Below are 21,743 nucleotides of genomic sequence, written 5' to 3'. Positions count from 1 at the left end.
AAGGGACAGATGAGGTACATTTTGTGTTCCTACATAGAAGGAAGCTTTAAACTAACTTTTGTGCTTGGGGAAAGTGTCAGGGGGGATGTGGCATTTGCGCAGAGCTTTGGGAGAAGAGTCAGATTTTGATAGGTGGGAAGGGGGACCAGAAGGGATGAGTTCCCCATTGAGCAAACCACATTAGCTATTGTGCTGAAGGAATAGTGACTAGTCTAATAAGGTTAGAATTGTATGGACTTTATTATAGTAGGAGGAACGTACCAAAAAATAGGTTTGAATCAGGTCATGAGCGACCCCCGAAAGTCCCGACATGAATGTGGATTTTATTCTGTATGTTAGGGGAAGCATTAATAATTTTGCCAGACATGTACCATGACTAGGAATGGTCTGGATGGAATCCCTGTTATTCTCCACATCTCTCTCACCTTGATTGTTACCCAGGAACAAACTGAGAAGAGGTGAACTCTTTCTGCACATAGCTAACCACCAGACCACCTTACTAAGGTGTGTGAATAGGAGGAATTGAGGGAGGTAGAGTTAGACTGTCAGCCCACTGTGCTGTTACTAACATATGTATTATATGTGTTATACACCCAACAGTTTAGTGTTATAATTATTGTTTTATGCAGTCTTGTCTTAAAGAAAAAGTAAGTGTTCATATAGTCTTATGTTTACTCAGATATTTACCTTTCCCAGTAAACGGCTTGTTCATCTTCATTTCTTTCTGCCAGATTGAGTCAGCATCTAGTGGCATTTCCTGTTAGCCTGAAGACCTTCCTTTAATATTGCTTATAGGGCACATCTGCTTGCAACAAATTCTCTCAGTCTTGTTTATCTGAAAATAAATTCATTTCACTTTCATTTTCAAAGGGTCGTTTTTGTTGGATGTAGAATTCTTATGAAACGTTTTTCTTTTTCTTTCAGGAATTTGAATATGCCATTCCTGATCTCTATTGCTTTTGGGTTTTTTTTAAATCTTCACCCGGGAATATTTTTCCATTGATTTTTAGAGAGGGCAGAAGAGAGAGGGAAAGACAGAGAGAAATATCTATGTGAGAGACACATCGATTGGTTGCCTCCTGCATGCACCCTGGCCAGGATGCAGGTGGGGGAGGAGCCTACAACCATGGTGTCCTTGATCAGAATAGAACCTGGGACCCTTTGGTCTGCAGGCCTATGCCTAATGCACTGAGCCAAACCAGCTAGGGCAATTACTAGTATTGTTTCTGCTGAGACGTTAACCATTAATTGTTTTTTTTGTTCCCTTGTATAATCTTTTTTTTGTTGTTTTGATGATTTTCTTTGTTTTTGACTTTTAATAGTTTGACTAAAATGTGCCTAAGTATTTCTTTGTGTTTATTCTAGGCTAAGCTTCATTTAATTTCTTGGATCTGTAAATTGATGTTTTTCATAAAAATTTGTAATATTTTAACCTTTATTTCTTCCCATTTCCCCAGTTCTTGGTACAGAGCTCCTAAACCCTTGTAATTTTCTAAGTGAAAAGAGTTCTAGTGTTATCATCATAATTAGCTGGTTAATATTAATAAAGGAAAGAAAGCAAAGGGAGGCCAAACATTATGAGCGTGGTCATCTGGGCAGCTTTACCCTCTTGGGAAGCTGTTGGTTTTTTGATCAAAGGATCAGAATTCCTTTTTTATTTCTCCTTGGCTGTTATTAATTTTTAAAAACCCATAACCATCAAATATAATGCTCAAAAATCTTTATTAGACCCTTTTCCACAAATCACAATGTAATTTCTATTACATGTCCTCTAGTACAGGCAATCCACTTACTGACTGCTGCTTAATAGTTCTAGAGACTATCATTGAGGAATTGTAGTGATTAGTAGCAAACACACTTGGGGTTTAAAATATTAACGGTCATTCAAATATATTCTCAGAATTATTCTTTGAATTGTACCTACTTATCTTACTCTGGGTCATTTGTAAGTTTTTATACTTTCTCTTAAAGAAAATTGACTTTGGAATAGTTTATTTTAAAAATATCCTACATGCTCTTGCCTTGTCTTGGATCTTGCACATTGTTAATTTTCTTATATCCTTACTGATGAAAGGAGCATTAGTAGCTATGGGGGCCGCTGTTCCATGTGAGAGGGAGTGAGGGCTCATGGTACTTCTTCCGGCCTCTGAATCCCACAGGCTACTCATAGTGCATGAACAGTAGAATTATATAGAGTGTTTGAGCCTGTCGGGTTCTGGATTCATCCCCACTGGTACATTCTGTATTGACGTGATTCTTTTTATAAATTTGTTGAATGGTTTGTCCTCTAAATTGTGCAATATTTCTTATAAATGAATTAATTATTAAAAGAGGTGGTGGATGTTTAAGGACTAAATGCATACGTGGTCATGTAGTGGAAAGAAAGTGAATTGGGAATAGATGCAATGATTGAGTCCACATGCTCCATAGCTAAAGTTTTTAAATATTTGGATTCCAAGTACAGAAAACTAACATAGTTAGGGCTCCAGCCCCCCCCCCCCCCCGCTTTGAAGTGGTTTTGAAGAAAAATTCACACATTTTTTGAAACAGATTAAATTGTTTTATTTTCTGTAGCTTTAATAATAGGAAAATAACAAATGAAGAAATTCTCATTTGTCTGAAGCCCTCTATTGCTGCTTATTTATGTATCTTGTGGATACTGATCCAATAGTATCTTGAGCATGATGGTTTATTTGTGAGGTATGAATGGTTCTTGATTATACAGTCACTTAAAGAGGAGTGGTAGACAGGCGGAAGAAACTTGTTTTTAGAAATATAAAAACAGAAAGGAATTGGCAAATTATGCAGTCTTATTGAAAATACCTCTTTTGTTAAAGTACAACAAGAATAATGATTTCTGTAATGAATCAGGGCAGTTTAGTGAACTGTTTAATACAGTACATCTGAAATACTTATGAGACAATAGAATGTTTTATAAGGAAACCAGCAGGAAAAAAATTTATAGGTATTTTTTAGGATTGGTAATTATATGTCTGGGATGATTTAGGAACCTACCTGAATGAAGTTTAGAACATAATTTTATAGAACCAGAGGTGGCTTATGAAGAGCTGATTATTAAAGCCCCATTGATAACCCTCGGGAGAGTAGAACAAACTAGATTAAGTGGAAAAGGTATTCCTATCATTTGACCAAGATAGGGTTATACAGTCTTAACTAAAATCCTTTTAATAAAATTCTGCTGCCATAAACATACTGGTCTGGTCATTAAATATTCACTTAAGTACTGTTTATTGAAGCCTGCCAACATTTCTGCAAGATAAGTACAGGATGTATATATATTGCTTTTTTTGTAGCTGAAATATATGCAGCAACATGGTGGATTATAATAATTTAATAGTTTGATGCAGGAATATATTAAGTTATATAGTTAATCATTAAATATTCAGTTGTTATTTGAAAAGAAGTTTTAAGGAAATTGTAATGATTCTGTTCTGATTTTATAAGCCTTACTCTGTTAAATTTTTAATTTAATGAACTTTTTTCTTTGTATTTTAAGTAAGCTGTGAGGTTATTTTAGTACTTCCTCTATTCCCCTTCTAAGCCTGAGAGAGAGAGAGAGAGAGAGAGAGAGAGAGAGAGAGGAAATCTTGGGTTTAGGGCCATCAGATTGTCTCTTTGGTCATTAGGGCTCTTCACAATATCCTGGTTTTCTCTTCTCTTAGCACACAGTAAAATTATACTTCCCTGTCTCCTTGAAGTTAGGAATGGCCATGACACTTGTCCTATGAAATCTCTATATATAAAAGGCTAAGTGACTGACTGACTGACCATCCGACCGACCAACCAGCCGGTACATATGATGTGCACTGGCAATTTAAAGATAAATGTTGACTCGTGCATGCGTGATACATATAAAGCTCTCGCTGGAGCCAATCGCACGCATGTGTTTTGATCTGTCATTGTCGATTGTGTATTTGGTTGACACTTCTATTATAGAGAAAGGGTGAATAGTGATATTAAAATATTTCTGCTAATTAATTTCCTTTCAGTGTGCACAAATCCGTGCACCGGGCCACTAGTGTGATATATATTTCTTCTTAGCAGAAGTGACATGTATCACTTCCAGGCAGAAGCTTTAGGAATGTAGGGGAGGAAAAATTCTCCTATACCTTCTTTGGGTCCCTAGCTGGGCCTAAGTACTAAAGCGACATAAGATTAACAGGAGAAAAGCATACAGATTTTAATTGATTTTTTTTTTACATTTATATGGGAGCCTTCACAAGAAAGGACTGAAAGAAATTTCTTGTGGCAATATTTTTTCTGATACATCTCCTTAGGCAAGAGAAACAAAAGGAAAAATAAACAAATGAAACTACATCAAACTAAAAAGTTTTGCACAGCAAAGGAAACCATCAACAAAAGGAAAAGACAACCCACTGAATAGGAAAACATTCGCTTATACATCTAATTTTAGTATCAAAAATTTATAAAGAACTTGTAAAACTCAACACCAAAAATACAAACAATCCAACTTAAAAAATGGGCAATGGACCTAAATAGACACTTCTCCAAAGAGGATATACAGATGGCCAGTAAACATGAAAAGATGTTCAATGTCACTTATCAGAGAAATGAAAATTAAAACCATAATGAGATATCACCTCACACCTGTCACAATGGCTGAGCATTAATCAACAAACAACAGTGTTGGCGATGATGTGGAGAAAGGAAGACCCTGGTGCATGTTGGTGGAAATACAAATTGGTGCAGACACTGCGGAAAGCAGAATGGATTTTTCTCAAAAAATTAAAAATGGCTGTGGGTTCGATTCCTGGTCAAGGGTACTTATCTGGGTTGCAGGTCCCATCCCCACCCCCAGTTGGGGCCTCTGTGGAAGGCAACTAATCAATGTGTCTCTCTCACATTGATATTTCTCTCTCCTCTCTTTCTCTGTCCCCCTCCCTCCTCCCTTTCACTCTCTAAAAAATCAATGGAAAAAATATCCTCACTCCTTGGGTGAGGATTCAAAACAAAACAAAATTAAAAATGGAGCTGCCTTATGACCCAATTCCACTTTGGGGAATTTATATGAAGAAACCCAAGACACAAATTCAAAAAAACATATGCACTCCTATGTTCATTGCAGCGTCAGTTAAAATAGTCAAGATTTGCAAGCAGCCCAAGTGTTCATTAATAGATGAGTGGATAAAACAGCTATGGTACATTTACACAATGGAATATTAGTTGTCCATAAGAAATAATAATATTTTACCTTTTGCAATAACATGGATGGACCTGGCGAACATTATGCTAAGTAAAATAAGCCAGTCAGAGAAAGACAGATACCATATGATTTCACTCATATGTGGAATCTCATGAACAAACTAAACTAACAAGCAAACGCAAGACAGACTCATAGATAGAGAGTGGGCTGACAGCTCTCCGGTGAGTGGTGGGGCCAAGAGCGGGAAGGCAGGGGCCATGGAGGGAAAAAAGAGAGAAAGAACTCATGGACTAGGACAACAGTGCTGGGCGGAGGTGAAAGAGGGTATGGGGGAGGGGGGGGGCGGGGGCAGGGTGCTGGGCGGAGGTGAAAGAGGGTATGGGGGATAAATGGTGATGGAAATTTTTTCAATTTAATTTTTAAAAAAAGAATAACTCTGGCCTGCATATATAGAGCAATGCCTAGAGAAACAAAAGCTAATGTCAGGTTTTAGAGTAATAATGGTAATAGCAGTACTAATGATGATAATATTCTTGACGCCATTTGAGGCCCTTAGAAAGACATTTCTCAGCCTTTTGCCTATTCTCTGTTCTTTAAATTTCTATATCTATGGCAGAATTAAGTTCATGTGGGTTAAAGGGTAAATGTGAAGAGATCTACTTTTAAAAAAACTGAAAGAAAAGAGAAGTAACAAATCTTTAGACTTGCAAATAAAAAAGGAATTTCCAAACTCAGAACCAGTGGTATTTTGTGATGTTTAACATTTTAATTTAAATCATATTGGGGAAATTTCTCCCTTGATATCAGTACATTAAAAATAAATAAATGTGTAATCTGTAAAAACTTTAATTATAGTTAAAAGGCAAACTGGATAAAGTGCTTGTGAAAAATATGACAAAGTGGTATTAAAGTTGTGTAAGTCAAAAAGAATACCAAATACATACATAAATTTCTCATACATAAGGAGGAAGGGGAAAATATAGTCAACTTATAAACATTTGAAAATGATTCAAGTTCAATCATCATTTTCAAAAATTTGAAACCTTTTTTCATCTAAATTGCAAAGATTTTAAGCATCAATATCCAACTCTGTGGTACAGTTTAGAGGAGTCTTCTTACATATAATCTTTGTAGGACAGTGAATGGGTGCAATCTCCCAGGAAAGAAATTTGTTGATGAGTATGTCTTAAAAATTGTCATATCTTTTAACAACACCCCCTCCCCCCAAAAAAATACATTTGGGGAATAATTCCTACAGGATAATCTGAAATGTAGACAAATATTTCTGCATGAAGATATTTATTGCAAGGTTGTTTGAATAGAAGTCAGCTAAGTGTCTAGCATTAGGGGAGTGGTTAATTATAGCTCATGATGAATAATCAGCAGTCCTTAAAACAATATTTACAAAATGTATCTAATGGCATGTAAAATTATTAAAGAAGGTTTTAAAATTGCATATGCAGTATGAACTCAATCCAGAATAAAGATTGGGTAGGACTATGCAAAATGTTATAGTATTTGCTCCTGGAAGATTGGGTTATGGGTAATTTGTGAAATTTACTCCTAACTTTATAATTAATCATTTCATAGCAGACTTAGACTTATTTTGCTGTTTATTTAGGTAATTTTTAGATTTTATGCATTTCCATAGCTTGGAAATGAAAGTGAAACAGGGTAAGCTATGTTTCTCTGAAAAGAAAAAACAAAAAGCAATTGTCAGATCCTGGCCAGTCTGGCTATGTGGTTAGAACATCACCCCATGCACCAAAGGGTCGTGGCTTCAATTTCCAGTCAAGGGACCATACCTGGGTTGCAGTTTCCATCCTGCATATGGGAAGCAATCAATCCATGTGTCTCTCTCACATCCCTCCCTCCCCGCCTCTCTCCCTCCCTCCCTCCCTTTCACTCTCAAAAAAATCAATGGAAAAAATAACCTCAAGTGAGGATTAACAACAACAACAAAGCAGTTGTCAGTGTCTTAAAGCGTAGCTCTGTTACTATAATACATTTCATATATATTACAAGAGGAAACTGGTTTGGCATATACCGCTTGCCCTGGATGAGGCGAATTCATGGTTTTTAGACCACCATGGTACTACTCTTCCTGTTTATTAATTTTTTAAGATAGATATTTATTATAGTATGTTTCTTGATGAAAGAATCTTTAAAATGCCCATTTTTATTTTTTATAGTATGTGCAGAAGCTTATAATCCTGATGAAGAAGAGGATGATACGGAGTCCAGGGTATGTAATTTATTGAATAAATTAATTTTAAATTACTTCTGTATTTGGGTAAGGAAAATAATAATAGGAAAGATGTTAACAAACAGGAGACATAATGGAATTATTTTGACTGTTTCTTGCCCTAGTCTTATCTCTATAGCTTACTTCTCCTTCAAGTTCTATAGAATTACTTTATCCAAAGACTCTCTTTGGCTAAAGGAAAGGCGAATATAAAAAAATCACTGCAGTTTGTGGTTTTATTTCTTTTGTAAAAATACAACTTTCTCATAGTGATTCCTCCAACTTTGTTCTTCTTCCTCAAGACTGCTGTGGCTATTTGGGGTCTCCTGTGTTTCTATATAATTTTTTGGAATATTTGTTCTAGTTCTGTGAAATACACCATTGGTATCTTGATAGCAATTGTGTTGCATCTGTATACTGCTTTGGCTTTACTATGTTTTTTTTTGTTTCAGAATAAGCTTCTGTTATTATAAATTAACAGGAATAGAAGTCTCTTCCCAGTATTTTTCTTTACTAGAAATACTAGGAAAAATAAATTATCGCTGTGGAAGGAGTCTTGACCTTTGGTGATGAACACATAATACAGTGCACAGATGATGTCTTGTGGAATTGTGCACCTGAAACCCATATAATTTTGTTAACCAGCATTACCCCAATAAATTCAACAAAAAGGAAATACAGGAAAATAAAACAATAATTACTAAATAATAATACAAGAACAAAAAAATCAGAATAAAATAACATCTAAAGTGTCAGTATAGCAGTTGTTATTCTTTTTAAGTCTATGAGTCGTCATAGTTTGCTCAGAAACTGATTTCTTGGAGGTCCTAATGTTTTTGTAAAAATTTGATCATTTTGGTTTGAAGCAAATTCTTTAGCTTTGTTTTTCTATTATTTATTTAGTAAAAAGTAAGCTAAATTAGAGATTACACTGCCTGGAAAATGGAAGTAATAATTTACTTTTTTTTTAAGTACATGCTTTACAAAAGTCCTCCTTTTTAATTTGGCTTTTAAAATATAAACAAAAATCTATTTCTGTAGCTCTCAAAAATGCTTTAGTAAGATTGAGTTTTAATACAGAAAAGCAGATACTGCATCCCGAAGTCATAGCATCAGTAATGCATATATTCCTGAAATATACATAAAATCCAGTGGTAGCAAGATAAGGAGACTTATGTGACCTGAAGATCTTCAAGGAACTCCCATTTCGCTCTTTTACTGTGGCGATTACAGCACCAGGAGGGTTGGGGGAAAAGATAGAAAATGAACACGGAACAAGGAAATTGATGTAGAGACCAGAGTTGGCTTAACTTTCAGGGATTGGTGACTGGATATGTCACATTTCTGGTAAAGTAGAGCATTTACAAGTACACAAAAGTTATTAAAGTTTTGGTTTGCCAACATGGCACCCAGCATGTTGGACCTAGAAAGTTAGTTCAACAGTGGTGACATGGTATCCCCAACTTCTTCTCTCTGAGGATAGAGTTTCTCAGCGGCAAACATATAAGATTGCTTTGGCTCAAAGTCTCAATGAATTTCATGAAGCACGAAATAACTTTTTGTTTTGTGTTATTAGTTAACCTTCCTTAAAGTAGGGAGGAGTGAATTTTGGTTGGCATGATTTAGTTAATGCCCACATTTTTAAAGTTTCTTGAATACAGTGCTTTAGTCGTCATCGAATCTGGTTTTTTTTTCCTGTGTTTATGTGTCACCTTAGAACAGTGATGGCGACCATTTTGAGCTCGGCATGTCAGCATTTTGAAAAACCCTAACTTAACTCTGGTGCCGTGTCACATATAGAAATGTTTTGATATTTGCAACCATAGTAAAACAGCAACTTATATTTTGATATTTATTTTATTTTATATATTTAAATGCCATTTAACAAAGAAAAACCAACCAAAAAAATGAGTTCGCGTGTCACCTCTGACACGTGTATCATAGGTTCGCCATCACTGCCTTAGAATGTGGTTTGAGATGAATATTAATTAGTGAACAAAAGTTTGCATATATTATATCCCTATAAGAAAAAATGCAGTGACTTCCTCTCTCAGTGGCTAATAGTCGTTTGCACACACAAATAGGATGTATATATATGTACACATACACATACACATATACACTGTAAATTTCCTCAGTTCTTATTGGGCCTATAATTTTCATTAGTGTTTAGCCATCTGAGATGGGCTTGAAGTGCTGATTTTCATTTCCCATGGTAAGTTCTAAAATATGCATGGGCACCAAACACACCACTGCCTGAGTCTGAACTTGCTAACCTGGGGGGAACCACTCCTTTGAAAAACATTCAAGTGCTATCCAAAGCACTAATTCGAAAATATATATGCACCACTGTGTTCATTGTGTCATTATTTACAATAGCTAAGATACGGAAGCAACCTAAGTGCCCGTGAATAGATGATTGGATAAAGATGACTCGGTACATGCAGGGCGGGGCAAAAGTAGGTTAACATTTGTGAATGTGCGAAACAGAGTTTATTCCTGTATTATGATTTATTATATTATTTTCCATATGAACAACTATTAAACTACTTTTGCCCCACTCTGTTTATACAACAGAATATTACTCGGCCATAAAAAGAATGAAATCTCACCACTTGTGATAACGTGGATGGACCTACAGGATATTACACTAAATGAAATAAGTCAGAGAAAGACAAATTCCATTGATATTACTTATATGTGGACTCTAAAAAAGAAAGTAAATGAACAAAACAGAAAAAAACTCAGATACAGAAAATAAACTGATGGCTGCCAGATGGGAGAGGGGCTGGGGGACTTGGTGAAAAAGTGAAGGGATTAAAAAGTACAAAGTAGATTTAGAATAGTCATGGAGATGTAAAGTACAGCATAGAGAATATAGTCAATAATATTGTAATAACTACGGTGTCAGATGGGAACTAGACTTAGAGGGGGAATCACTTCATAAATTATATAAATGTCTAACCACTATATTGTACACCTGAAACTAATACAATATTGAATGTCAACTGTTACTGAAAAATTAAAGAAAAACATTCAAGTGTATTAATCAATGTGCAACCCTTCCCTGAGATAAATTGTATTATTTCCCCTACTTAGTGGGCTGATTGGTGTCTAGTCACCGAAATAAACCTCAGCACTCATAAATCTTCCTTTTAACATCCTACTAGGAAATTTTATTCTCACAAGTAAGAAGAGTAGACTAATTGTTTATTTAATTTTTTTTTTAGATTATACATCCAAAAACTGATGATCAAAGAAATCGATTGCAAGAGGCTTGTAAAGACATCCTGCTATTTAAGAACCTGGATCCGGTAAGATAAATCTCAATAATAGAAACGGTTTTTTCAGTATCTGTGTGAAGAACTGTGCAGCGTCTTGGATTTCACTGTCTGTGCAAGCTAACATCACCCGGGCGATGTAAAGGCCCCACCGTGGGTGCCTGCACACGCAGTGGGTTGTATGAGGAACACTTGTGTTGAGCTTGGGAGGTTCACGCTGTTGGAGCAAGGAGTAAGCAGACCTGCTGTTTGTCTGGGGGAAGACATTATCTCCTCCCTCAAAGTTACAAGCTATAAACAAAGCCCTGAGAAATGGCCCAGCAGAAGAAAAGTTAGGACCTTGCATTCTTGGTACACCCACCTGGAACATGCAGGGATGTGCCTGGCCCCGCTGGTAATAGTAACTATATTCTAATCTATAACTTATACATGTTTTCAAAATAACATTTTACTTGGTTTTAAAGGTAGGGGTATTTTTTTGTTCTTTGTAAGGAGTTTGAAATGTCTAGACTTCGGTTTGGGGTATATTTCTAGAATACCCCCTCTCAGTATGAGTGAGCATGCTGCTCAGATTTTGCCCTGTTTCACGTCCATCATCACAGATGATGCGAATTCACTGCCATACGGTCATTTGGGAAAGAGCCCCTGCTGCCGTGTTCCAGCTGTGAACACTGAGTCAACTTTGGTGACTTATCTCAACTTTTTTTCGGTCAAACGTTGTCAATGTCTTAGTTTTCAGATTGATGGCCTAGAGAAGAAGGCATTACATCTAGACCCACTCTTTTTATGGTGAGGTTTACTTTAAAAGGCCATTTTTATAAAGAGGAAGGTACTGCATTATGCCAAGTCCACACTGGGTCTTATTACAAACATATTTTTAAAAGCTCTTGTTTCTAATACCATTTAATGTTTATATCATGCTCTTCAGGAACTTTGATTACATTTTACGACTTTGGAGATCTTGTTTTGGGACCACACATTTTAAGTTTTGACCAGTTTAATTAAATTATCCCTTAGCTTGCAAAACTAGGAGCTATAAAGAATGGGGTTGCTGGTTATTCTATCTAATAATAGAAGACTAAAAAATGGAATTAAGATAGAAAATTTAAGAATTTAGTGTAGCCCTGGCGGGGTGGCTGAGTATTTTTGTAAAGTGATTATTTTTATAAACATGGGAATTTTTTTAGACATTTTTTGCTACTTTGTTTAAAGTCTTCAATATATATATTTAAAGGCCTTCATTATATTTATTTTTTAACAAAGAAAAAGCTAGTTTATAAAACTACTAATTAATGAATTATCATTATTGAATGTTTTATAGGTAAAAAGCAAATATTATTTACATATTGTTTCCAAGAGATCTTTTATTGAGTGCGAGCTCAAACCATTTTGACTTATTTCCCCCACTGTCTCACTTTCCCTTCTAGGAAAGATACAGAATATAAATAAGTAAAAGTTAATTCTTCTCAGCAAATTACCACCTGTATGTAATAAGAAACTTATCCTCAAACTTGGCAGATTGAAGACCTTAGGTTAAGCTCTTATTTCAAGTAGCTTTCTAGTTTTTATGGTATACATTTTTTTACAATAACCCAAATGCGTTTATTTGAATTACATGTTCAATGCCTATAATCTGCTTATAATGCAGCAACTTCTTTCAATTCAATTCCTTGACTACCCACTGTGTCCCAAGGCCTGTCTAAAGTGTTGAAGGCCACAGAAATACTTAGACGTGGTATTGTCCTCTTGGAACGAAAATCGAGGAGGGATTCAAATACGCATACAGAGCAATTGGGGTACAACATGATAAATGCTGTGCGACGGTCAGGGCACTACGAGAGGATGAGGGTCTCTTAGCCTCACCCGAGGACTCAGGAGGCTGGAGGAGCCACCTCAGGAAATGAGGAGGAGACTGCCAGTTGAAGAAAAGTACAGAGTGTTAGCACTGGAGCCCCAAGTGGGAGACATCCAGAGGCGGGAGCTCAGACGTGTGTTGTGTGACCATTCCTGATGCCTCGCTGTAGCATGGGACACGTACTGGACGCAGTGGGCAGGCACGCAGAGGATGTGACAATCAGATGTGTCTAAGGTCATGGTGGTGGCCTCGTAGAGGGTTGAGTTAAAGATGGGAGAGTGACAGGGCAAGGACAAAGGAATGGAGCTCGGTGGGGGAAACAGTGCTATGATCCAGGGAGAAGAAATGGGCCCAACTAGGGAAGGGGAAAAGGGATGGTTTCACAAAATAGTCAGAATTAGCAGGAGCTGGTACTTGCTGATCGAATAAATTGGCATCTGACGGAAGAGTCTGGGATGACTCCCGGTGTCTAGCTGGAATGATGGGAAGAAAACTCCCCGGAGGAACAGGAAGCAGTCATGACTGACTAGCAAGAAGAACAATCTTGGCTTCGTGTCTGCTCTCTCATTTGAATTTCCTGAAGTCATTGTTTATCCTGAAAATCTTGCAACTCCTAGGCCTCAGAACATTCTTCCTTGGAGTGCTTTATATTCATACGCTAAGCACAGCATTTATAATTATTAGTCTCTTTGAAGATATTCTTTTCATGAATATTTTAATGCTCAACTCAGTAGGCCATTTTTCTTCTGAAATATTTTTAATATGAGGCAAACTGAAATAATTTTCCTAAGCTATAGGATAATCTCTTTCATTAATGGAGAGTAAATTGTTATTTGTTAAAAATATATTTTTATTAATATCAGAGAGGAAGGGAGAGGGAAAGAGAGATAGAAACATAAATGATGAGAGAGAACCATTGATCGGCTGCCTCCTGCACGCCCCACACTAGGATCGAGCCCGCAACCCAGGCATGTGCCCTGACAGGGAATTGAACTGTGACCTCCTGGTTCATAGGTCGATGCTCAACCACTGAGCCATACCAGCCGCGCTAAATTGTTACTTTTAAGTGAGTCGGAGCCCTTTTACTGATCTCAGCCTTGAAACTGCATTCTGTCGGAGAATAATATGTGGATTGCCTACAGTAGTTGTCAGTCATTGTGATAAGCCTCTGCATATTAACTATTTCCTAAGTTCTTCCCAGTCTGTGCATAATTATGGGGAAATTACATTTTGATTGACTAGAACAGACACCTGTCACATAGAGAAGTTCTGGAAGAATTAATTGTGCTGTATTTTTTCAGGAATGACTTTTTTATATATCCTTATATGCATTCTTAAGCTTTATGTTTTAAAATGCAGCTAATTCAAAGATAGCAAAAATACTTTGTATAGCCGTGTTTTTCAGCTGTGTCTCCATTTGACATTTACAGCCAGAGCTGATCAATAAAAGTAATATTACCCCTCCATCTGCCCTAAAAGAGTTGACATATAAACAGTAAGGGAAACAAAATATTAGTAAACCACTTAATCAAACGTTATAATTTTGATAGGTGACCATATGTTGCCTGGCTGGTGAACGCATTTGGGTAAAATGGCCCCTGTGGGGTCAATTAGCACCACATTAAGAAAGCACCGTTTTACTGCCTCCTTGGCCTCCTCTTCAGCCCTGGCTGCTGTTTCATGAAGAGGTGCCAGAGTTCACACAGAGACCCAGGGCAGGCGAGAAAACCACTTCCCTTACCCATCGCCGTTGTCCTCCCAGCAGTTTTTCTTAGCTCACATGAAGATGCAATGTTATGTTCTCTGTTAAAATGGAGAATTGGGTTTTTTAAGGAATTTAAAATGTTATATTTAAGTCAATCTTCATGACCTTGGGTCTAGCAGTATATATATACAATTTACAGAAATTCAAAAAGAACAAAGGAGTAAAAATTCTAAAACAACAAAAGAGCAGTCAGTGAAAGGAAATATCCGTGTCATCCCTGTCGCCCAGCAGCCCACTTTCTCAGGAGCCAAGTTCTCTTAGCTTTATCATGTGCATTTTTCCAGGGCTGTGCTACGTGTATGTAAGTATAACCTTTTTAAAATATTGGTGGCAGCAAATTCTTCACAGTGTTCTGCCCAGATCTTTTTTTTTCTTACTTAGTAATATGTCTGTATTTATAGAGATCCCATAATCTTTTTTAAAAAATATTTTTATTAGCATTAATTTATTTGTAAAAGCTAAAATTGGTAAGATGTATTATGAAGCTAAATCATGAAAACATTAACATTTTGTTGTCTTAATGTATTAAAATTGTATATATAATAAGGGAGCCTCAATAGCAAAATAATATTGAAAAAGAACAAGTTAGAAGATACACTTGCCAGTTTCAAAACTTTTATTACAAAGCTACAGTAATCAAAACATGTGTTACTACTGCCCTAGTTGGTTTGGCTCAATGGATAGAGCATCAGCCTGCGGACTGAAGGGTCCCAGGTTCGATTCCAAACAAGGGCACATGCCCCGGTTGTGGGCCCGATCCTCAGTAGGGGGCGTGCAGGAGATAGCCTATCAATGGTTCTCTCTCATCATTGATGTTTCTATCTCTCTCTCTCCCTCTCCATCCTCTCTGAAATCAGTAAAAATATATTTAAAAAAAACAATGTGTTACTGGCATAGAGATAGACATATAGAACAATGGGATAATGGAGAGTCTAGAAATAAACTTATACATCTATGGCTATTTGATTTCAACAAGAATTTGAAGACCATTCAATAATGAAAGAGTAGTCTCTTCAACAAATGAATATCTACACATAAAAGAACAAAGCTTTACTCCTACTTCATTCCATATATAAAAATTAACTCAAAGTGGATCAAAGACCTAAATGTAAACTCTAAAACTATGAAACTCTTAGACAAGAACACAGAGGTTTTCTTCATGACTTTGGGTCTAGCAGTGGATTCTTAGATGCCAAAAAAACAGGAGTAAGAAAAGAAAAAAAGATAAATTGGATTTCATAATAAAAAAAAATTGTGCATCCAAGAACATTATTTTTTAAAAAGTGAAAAGACAACTTACATAATGGGAGAAAATATTTGCAAATCATATGTATGATAAGGACTTGGTATCCAGAATATATAAAGAACTCTGACAATTCAGCAACAAAAAGAGAAGCAACTCAACTCAAAAATGGGCAAAATATAGGCATAGATATTTCTCCAAAGAATATATATACAAATGACCAATAAGCACATGAAAAAATTTCAACATGGTTAGTCGTTAGGGAAATGCAAATCAAAACCAGTTTACCCATATAAATGGCTATAACAAACAACAACAAAAAGGAAACCTAGCTGGTTTGGCTCAGTGGATAGAGCGTTGACCTGATCCCCCCCTGGTCGGGATGCGTGCAGGAGGCAACCATTCAGTGTGTCTCTCTCACATTGATGTTTCTCTCTCTGTGTCTCTCCCCCTCCCTTCCACTCTCTCTAAAAATCAATGGGAGGAAAAAATCAATGGAAAAATATTCTCGGATGAGGATTAACAAAACAAACAGAAAAGGGAAATTAGGTGTTGGTGAATCAGTCCCTCCTGACCGAGCCAGGTGTTTTCCAGCCTGATGGTGCCCTGACAGTTGGTTGACCCCTTCACGCTGCAGGCCCATCTACCCTACTTTGGGCTGTACCCTCTCTCTGCCACCTACCATTTAGCTCACCTGTGCTATAGAAATCTCACCTCCATCAATTTCCCCTTCCCATACTCTATACTGTGTGTATTCATACCTTCATGTTGCCTGTGAAATGTTCAAAAGGAAGAGTCACATGTGGTCTGTTCGTGTTTTTCATCCAGAGCATCTTGTTTCTTCAGTCTGTGTTTTCCACTTGTATCCCTCCCCCGCCCCCCTAAGATATTTGCAATAGTTCTTTGCTTAACCTGGTCATTTTAGTTGCTAAGATTGTATTTCACAAAGTTTATGTGGTTTGGTGGTTGATTTTTCATGTTAAAGTGGTGATAATTGCAAATATCCTGAAATAGACTAATTATAATTACTTTCATTTAGATATTGAATATGAGAGTAAACATTTAATCATCTTTGTATGTGGTCAGAAAGACTGTTGTTTCTTTTTTGACATGACTTAATAGCAATGGTGATATTTCCAATTCTTTGCACTTATTCACAGAAATATAAAACTAATTATGATTACTTAGGAAAACATGTTCTAGATAAACATAAAGATTATATCTTTTCTTTTTTTAAAAATAGGAGCAGATGTCTCAAGTATTAGATGCCATGTTTGAAAAATTGGTCAAAGAAGGGGAACACGTAATTGATCAAGGTGATGATGGTGACAACTTTTACGTCATCGATAGGTAAGTTTTGCATAACTTCCCTGCTGAAATGTAACGAACCTTTCCTGTAAAATTTCAATTGTTATAATGATAGCAAATTAATACATAGTTGCTTTTGCCTCTTTACTCTGATTACTACCTAACAGGCACTGTAACCCCGCTCTGGATGCTTTTAGGGGTAATTAGGTAAGAGTTCTAGAACATAATAGAGAGCAGTCTGAATGGAGTCTGTATTTCTTCACTTTTGTAAAGCGATGATGACGTATTCATGAGACAGTTGGTATCCCCAGCCCTTCTCGCTTTGTGTGGGACACAGATCGTCTCCAGCCTGATTTATTGGATCACGTTTGCTTCTCTGGGTACAACTGTGTTCAACCCAGAAGCCTTGCGGAAAATTATTCGCCAGCTGTCTGCTTAGTCCTCATTCCTTGATCTTGACTCTGGGTGCTGCCTTTCGTAACTCAGCAGTGCCTGCTCTCTGAATCAAGGGTTTTCACTGGTGCCTCCATTCCCTCATCCCACATGCTCCCGTGACCTCAGGGAGTCGTAGCTAGAGCTGCGGTGGAGTCTGATTTTAGAACAGAACAGAACAGAACAGAACCACTTGTCTCAGATGTAAGTTAAAGTCATCGTTTTGGTATCATTAATGGCTTTCATCAATGAAACACCTCAGAAATGTATTCAACTGTTTACTTGTATTTAATTGTAGGGGCATATTAGAACCCCACGTACAGTACAGGATTCATCTTCTCTTAGTAGGTGGTTTGACTATAATAATTCCCTTAGTTTGTCTGTAGCACATCCTTTTCCGGTAGCTCCTAGTCACCCACTGGGCAGGTGACAACTCCCAGGCACACAGGAGTGACGTGAGTAGGTTAAGATCGCCCAGATGATGGGTGTAGAGCCAACCCCGCCGCCAGCTCTCTGTGTTCTTTCCATGCCTGAGGCCTCACGTTATCGGGGAAGGGATCTATATAAAAAAGCAGCACACAGTATTTTAACAGATGTTAGATTCGTGATTTCAACTGGACTATTGCTTACTTTCTCATCAGCACGTTTATTGTATATTTTACCTTATTCAAAGTAGAAAATGTAGAGAACAGTTTTAGTGCAAAAGTGTAAATAGTCTGAAATAGAAGGGTCAATCTAGACATGAAAAATAATTATTCATGAAAAAATTCTAGATGGTATCCTTGAAACAGCCATTCTGTCTGTGAATTGTATTAAAAGTCAGTATTCCCTTCCTTATTCATTAATATCTTTCTCTATTTTTTTACGTTTTTGTTTGTATTGTATTTTTACCATTCCTAATCCATTTTTTAATAAAAGCACTCCCTTTTGCGTCTGTGTTAGGCTTTAACTAATAAGATAAAGCCAAAGAGCCGTTTGCCATCACAGGTGCTTTAGCAAGCCTTGAAGCCTTGTTCTCTGATACCCTGCAGGACAGGGAAAGACAGCCCTCCACAGAAGAGTGTAGTTCACATAAATATAAGATCTGGATGTATGTAGTTCTGTAGCATGCAAAATGAGGCTTATTTGCCTAGCAAAAGAACTCCAACTAAAAGATAAGCACAGAGAAACTATAAAATTACCAGGATCAGATATTTAGTCTGAATTTCTGCCATGTCTTATGCTTTTTCTTAGTTTAGGGTTTGATGTAAAGGAAAGGGCCAGATGATGTAAGTTTGTTAGGCTTTGTGGGCCATGTGGCCTCTGTTGCAGCTACTCAACTCTGCTGCCACAGCCCAGATCAGCTGTCGGTTATGCATGAACCCATGTGTTTGTGTCCAGTAAAACTATCTGCGAGAGCAGGCAGCCAGTGTGTGGGCCACAGTTCGCCAGCCCTTCCTAGATGATAGAGGACCTTCACAAGTACTGTACAGTAGTGATTGACCAAGTTGTTAGAACTATTTTATATATATACATACACATATATAGTTACTTTCTTCTGATCTCAAAAGTAATACATGTTCATTTTAGAAACAGAAACTTTTTAATTAGAGAGTTAATGTCCCTGGAATCTTTCACTGTTCCCATGTTTACAGATAACTGTAGTCAGCATTTTCATATACATTCTCTCAGATAGCAGTCTTTGCATATACTGCTTGGTTGCTCTTAGTTATATTTTTAGCATTTTTTTATTACCTCACATGTGTATTGTTTTGCCTCATTATCCCCAGCAGGCACAAGTATGGTCCTCACCCTTGTCTAGTTGATGGTTCCTTCATGCTTGTCTGGACCAGTTGGTGTCCCTGGCATATGTTAATGCCCTTTTATTGCTTATTGTCATCAGAGGGGAAAGGCAGGCTGGGAATGAGATTTTATTGCACACACAGGGCTTTTCTCTCACATCGGGTTTTATTGGAATGAGGTTTTACCTGTATTACTTTTGCCTCTTATTTTCCCTGTGTCTGACAGAGGAACATTCGATATTTATGTGAAATGTGATGGTGTTGGAAGATGTGTTGGTAACTATGATAATCGTGGGAGCTTTGGAGAACTGGCCTTAATGTACAACACACCCAGAGCAGCTACAATCACTGCTACCTCTCCTGGTGCTCTGTGGGGTTTGGTGAGTGACATATTTCTTTGAGCTCAGTGTTATTTGTAAAAAGCATTATGACAACAGCCAGGTAGAGGCAGTATTTTGTTTCTAATAGGTGGGTTTATTTGGATCACCAGGCACCAGGGGATTTTACTAAGCACCGACTGGATGCTGAAAGGTGGGGCACTAAGACCGGGCTGAGTGAAATCTTCATGTCGTTTTCCCCAGTCAAGTCAGGTGCTGAATGTACTCGTCCTGGGAAAAGACACTCAGATCCAAAATGGTCCTCTTTTATTCCCTTTTAACCAGCCAGCCACGCAATAAACAAACAACCAAAGCCTTCAGTGCTATTTCTTGGCATAGCTTTCTGTGTGAGGACAATGGAACCTCACTTCTCAAACTGTTCGAGAGACGAATTGTTTGAAAACCGAATCATTCTTTCCCATTAGAGAAATAATATAAATTGAAATAATCCATTCCAGACCCCCAAATGATTTTCTGTTTTAACCTTTCTTATATGCAACACATGTCTAATGTACTGTTTAATCTACAATTAAAACTTCTCAAGTATACAGAACCATCCCTGCTAGCCTTAAAATTTTAATATATCACTGCCTCCGAAATGCTGTTACTGGTTAACTGCTCTTCATTTATCCAAACAACACATTTTCTACCTATTCAGTTGCCTGTGATTGTTGTTTTGTGAGCACTTTCACACCCTTAGGAGCATTATGTTTTAAAATTGTGCTAACCATTGATTTCGCCAGCAACAAAAGCATCTCTCCTTTATTGCCCGAGAGATGCTTTTTGTGATGCTGAGGTATCAGCATGAAAGGGTTGTCAGGTCGAAAACTGTTAAGGTTTGGTCGACGACCAAGACATTTTTGCAAACCTCTTAGTCGAGAACCAAATTGTTCTAGGTGGGAGATGTTCGAGAAACAAGGTTTGACTGTATTGTAATCTGTGGGCAGAACATAGGCAGTGGCTGACCTTGGCCTGCACTTCCCTGGAGGCCCCAGAGCCAGTGTACCCACAGGACATCAGAGCACCACCCAACCACCTCTACAAGTGGCACACTCAAGGGGCAGACTCAGCAGGCACCAGAACCCCACTGGATTAAGCCCTGCTCTGTGAGGTAGGCGCCCGCACAGCTGATCCTCCATGGTGGTTGGTGGGCAGTGGTCGTAGTCAGTCCTTGCAGCCAATAAGCCTGGGGGTAAATCCCTCCCATTGACATGCCAATAGCAATCAAGGCTCAACTACAACAGGAAGGTATACACAGACCACATGGGGGACAGGAGGGTGCACCTGTGTGCCCAGCTTGGGTGATTGAGGAAAGCTATGCCACTGGACCCTATGGAACTTCTACTACATTGGGCCACCAAGCCTGAGAGACGTAGCAGCTCTACCTAATGGATAGAAACAAACACAAGGAAGCTGCCAAAATGAGAATACAAAGAAACACCTCCCAAATGAAAGAAAACAAAGCTCCTTAAAAAAAGAACTAACTAAAATAGAGACAAGCAGTCTGCTAGATGCAGAGTTAAAAACACTGGTTATAAGAATGCTCAGTGAACTTAGTGAGTGTTTCATCAGCATAAAAGAGGACATGCAAACCATAAAAAAAGAACCAGTCAGAAATGAAGGATACCCTAACTGAAATGAAGAATAATTTACCGGTAATCAACAGTAGAGTAGTTGAAGCCAAGGATCAAATCAGTAATTTGGAATATAAGGAGGCAAAAAACAATCAGAACAGAAAACGGGTTGGGGGGGGGTGGGGGACGTGGAAATGTACATAGGGTAAGGAACCTCTCTGACAACTTCAAGCATACCAATATTCGCGTCATGGGGAGTACCGGAAGGAGAACAGAGAGAGCAAGAAACTGAAAATCTGTTTGAAAAAATAGTGACAGAAAACTTCCCTAACCTCGTGAAGGAAGTAGACATACAAGTCCAGGAAGTACAGAAAGTCCCAAATAAGATGAACCCAAAGAGGCACAACATAATTAAAATGCAAAATGTTAAAGACAGAGAATCTTAAAAGAAGAGAAAAGCAGTTACTACCTACAAGAGAGTTCCCATAAGACTGTCAGGTGATTTCTCAAATGAAACTTTACAGAGCAGAAGGGATTGGCAAGAAATATTCAAAGTGATGAAAAACAAGGGCCTACAACCAAGACTACTCTACCTACCAAAGTTATCATTTAGAATCAAAGGTTATACAAAGAGCTTTCCAGACAAGAAAAAGCTAAAGGAATTCATCACTACCAAAGCAGTATTACATGAAATGTC

The 21,743-nt window shown here is 37.5% G+C and overlaps 1 protein-coding gene across 1 annotated transcript in view; it reads left to right on the top strand.

Annotated features, from left to right (window-relative positions):
- The window catches only part of PRKAR2B (protein kinase cAMP-dependent type II regulatory subunit beta), an 80,264-nt gene that overhangs the window by 46,177 nt on the left and 12,344 nt on the right, over positions 1-21,743 (top strand). Inside the window, exons 3-6 of the mRNA XM_006085447.2 lie at positions 7,378-7,430; positions 10,661-10,744; positions 16,818-16,924; positions 19,322-19,475. Of these exons, the coding sequence (XP_006085509.2) occupies positions 7,378-7,430; positions 10,661-10,744; positions 16,818-16,924; positions 19,322-19,475 (398 nt within the window). The remainder of the gene's footprint in view (positions 1-7,377; positions 7,431-10,660; positions 10,745-16,817; positions 16,925-19,321; positions 19,476-21,743) is intronic.

The sequence above is a fragment of the Myotis lucifugus genome, unplaced genomic scaffold, assembly GCF_000147115.1.
Source record: "Myotis lucifugus unplaced genomic scaffold, Myoluc2.0 scaffold_18, whole genome shotgun sequence".
In the NCBI taxonomy this organism is placed as follows: Eukaryota; Metazoa; Chordata; class Mammalia; order Chiroptera; family Vespertilionidae; genus Myotis; species Myotis lucifugus.
This window is presented reverse-complemented; position numbering and strand designations above follow the sequence as displayed.